The sequence below is a fragment of the Salmo salar genome, chromosome ssa15 (genome assembly GCF_905237065.1).
Source record: "Salmo salar chromosome ssa15, Ssal_v3.1, whole genome shotgun sequence".
In the NCBI taxonomy this organism is placed as follows: domain Eukaryota; kingdom Metazoa; phylum Chordata; class Actinopteri; order Salmoniformes; family Salmonidae; genus Salmo; species Salmo salar.
The window spans coordinates 4,164,741-4,167,587 of record NC_059456.1 but is presented as its reverse complement, the minus strand read 5'-3'; the positions used below and the strand labels follow the sequence as shown (position 1 = coordinate 4,167,587).

Genomic DNA, 2,847 nt, shown 5'->3' with positions numbered 1-2,847 from the left:
AGACATCTCACTCTACATAATGTGTTCCTTTAGGCTATGTTCTAGAAGACATCTCACTCTACATGATGTGTTCCTTTAGGCTATGTTCTAGAAGACATCCCACTCTACATAATGTGTTCCTTTAGGCTATGTTCTAGAAGACATCTCACTCTACATAATGTGTTCCTTTAGGCTATGTTCTAGAAGACATCTCACTCTACATAATGTGTTCCTTTAGGGTATGTTCTAGAAGACATCTCACTCTACATAGTCTGTCATCTGACTATCATCATTATAGTGATATTTGGTGTGCTATCAAAGTCTAGATGAACAGAGGAAAAATAGACCAAAAAGTAGAGTCAAATGCGTCTTTATTAATTTGATAGAAAACATAAACAACACATATAGAATATACAGTATTTACACAGATGTTGATCATTTTGATAACTAAACAAAATGTAAAACATTTCAATTCTTGACCTTCCAAAATGAAAAAATATATCTACATATTTACATACTTTTTATATTTTCAATTGCATAAATGAACAATGAACAATTGAACATTCAAGAAAACATTAAACTGACTTAAAAAACTAAATATCAGCCTATTTAAGTTTCCATTGGAAGTTTTTATGAATGTCTCTCAAGTAGTAAGTGATATTGTGTAAGACATACTAATTTTGTCAATTTAAAAAAGGACTTTCTAAGGACCATTAAACAGTGTAAACGTATTCAGGCAGTCTTCAGGGCACTGACTCAACTGTGGTAATTCATCAGGATTATCTTTCTCTCATGGTGCTCTCTGTTCCATCAAGTTCTTAGTGGAATTGGTGTCATTAGTTCACAGATTTACTGCACACTCCTGAAACAGAAAATAAATTATTATAATTATATAATTAATACATGTATTATTTATAAAACTACTAATAAATACAGATTCAAGATATACTGATACAGACATACTGATGTACTGATACAGATATACTGATACTGATGTACTGATGTACTGATACCGACATACTGATGAACTGATACTGATATACTGATCTACTGACGTACTGATACTGATATACTGATACAGAGGTACTGATACAGATATACTGATACTGATGTACTGATATCGACATACTGATGAACTGATACTGATCTACTGACGCACTGATATACTGATACACTGATGTACTGATGTATTGATATACAGATGTACAGGTATACTTATGTACCGGTAAACTGATGTACTGATGTACTGATAAATCGGTGTACTGATATATAGTGATGTATTTATATAATACTGATGTACTGATATAACAGTGATGTACTGATATAATACTGATGTACTGATATCGTACTGATATAATACTGATGTACTGATATAATACTGATGTACTGATATAATACTGATAAAATACCGATGTACTGATATAATACTGATGTAATGATATAATACTGATGCACTGATATAATACTGATGTACTGATATAATACTGATGTAGTAATATCATACTGATATAGTGATCTAGTGATACTGATATAGTGAGTATTGCTCTGTTGAGAATAATGCGTATGGATCAGTTACTGTGTATTGAAGTTGTAATGAAGTCTGCATATGAAGTCCTCACCTTTGGTTTTTCATTATTTTCTCAATGGTTTTCTTGGCAAATGGAGCCTCTGGATTCAGACACTTCATCCCTTTTCCGTTCTTCAGAGTGACACTGAATATACAAGGAGAGACAGACTACTGTTAGAAGTTATCCATCACAACTTTCAACTGAGGATAGAGAGAAATAATATTATCTTAATAGCAGGTGTACAAATAAATAGTAACATTCACCATTGTGTCCATCTACTAAGCTAGTCACAATATACACTGATATTAATATAGTACAGACAGACAGACAGACAGACAGACAGACAGACAGACAGACAGACAGACAGACAGACAGACAGACAGACAGACAGACAGACAGACAGACAGACAGACAGACAGACAGACAGACAGACAGACAGACAGACATATTTCTTACATGATCTCCATGTTCTGGCAGGAGTGTTTGGAGGTGTACACTTCGAGCTTCTCAATGAGAACAGGTTTAACGTGGTTCACCATTCCATTCAGACACAGGCACCGAGTTTTAGAATGACCCACTTGGCCTGGGGATGACAAGAAAAGGTTATGACATGTTTGTTTATGGTGTGATTGCAGCTAAGAACTAAACTCTTCAGTCAGAAATCCAACTTAATATTTGACTACACTTCTCCCTGGCTATGCTACAGATTTCTAATAAAGATGTCAAAGATATTATAAATATAATTCAAAATATTTCATAGATGTTACCTTCAACATTGACCAGGAGCAGACAGGCCAGGAAGCTGATGAGGACTGTTGATGTCATCATGTTGGTCATGGATACTGCTTCTTCAGTTTCTTTAAGAGTCTGGATGGACAGCTCAGTCAAGTGATGGATGTTGTGAATGGAGGAGAGCTTGGCTTGTATTTATACTGTATTTATATTAAGCCCCACCCTTTCTCTGACAGTCATCCAATGAGAAGGGGAGAGAGAGAAAGAGAGGGATTTTCCCTGTCCTCTGTTTCAGCTCCTTTCTCCTTTTCCCTGCTTCTCCTTTCACTCAGGATTTCCCATTTCTCAGAAACACTCTCTCTGACAGTGAAATTTGAGGCGTGTTTAAGACAGAGAGATGATAGAACCTGTCTTTCCTTTTCCATCCCAAATGGCACCCTATTCCCTATATAGTACACTACTTTAGACCAGAGCCCTATTCCCTATATAGTTAACTACTTTAGACAAGAGCCCTATTCCCTATATAGTACACTACTTTAGACCAGAGCCCTATTCCCTATATATTTAA

The 2,847-nt window shown here is 35.3% G+C and overlaps 1 protein-coding gene across 1 annotated transcript; it reads right to left on the bottom strand.

Annotated features, from left to right (window-relative positions):
• Window positions 1-334: 334 nt before the first annotated feature.
• Window positions 335-2,449, bottom strand: scyb7 (Platelet basic protein). Its single transcript, NM_001141223.1, is given in 4 exon segments — window positions 335-841; window positions 1,599-1,691; window positions 2,004-2,130; window positions 2,315-2,449. Coding segments are annotated over 4 exon segments (303 nt in total). The 5' UTR covers window positions 2,385-2,449; the 3' UTR covers window positions 335-828.
• Window positions 2,450-2,847: the final 398 nt, after the last annotated feature.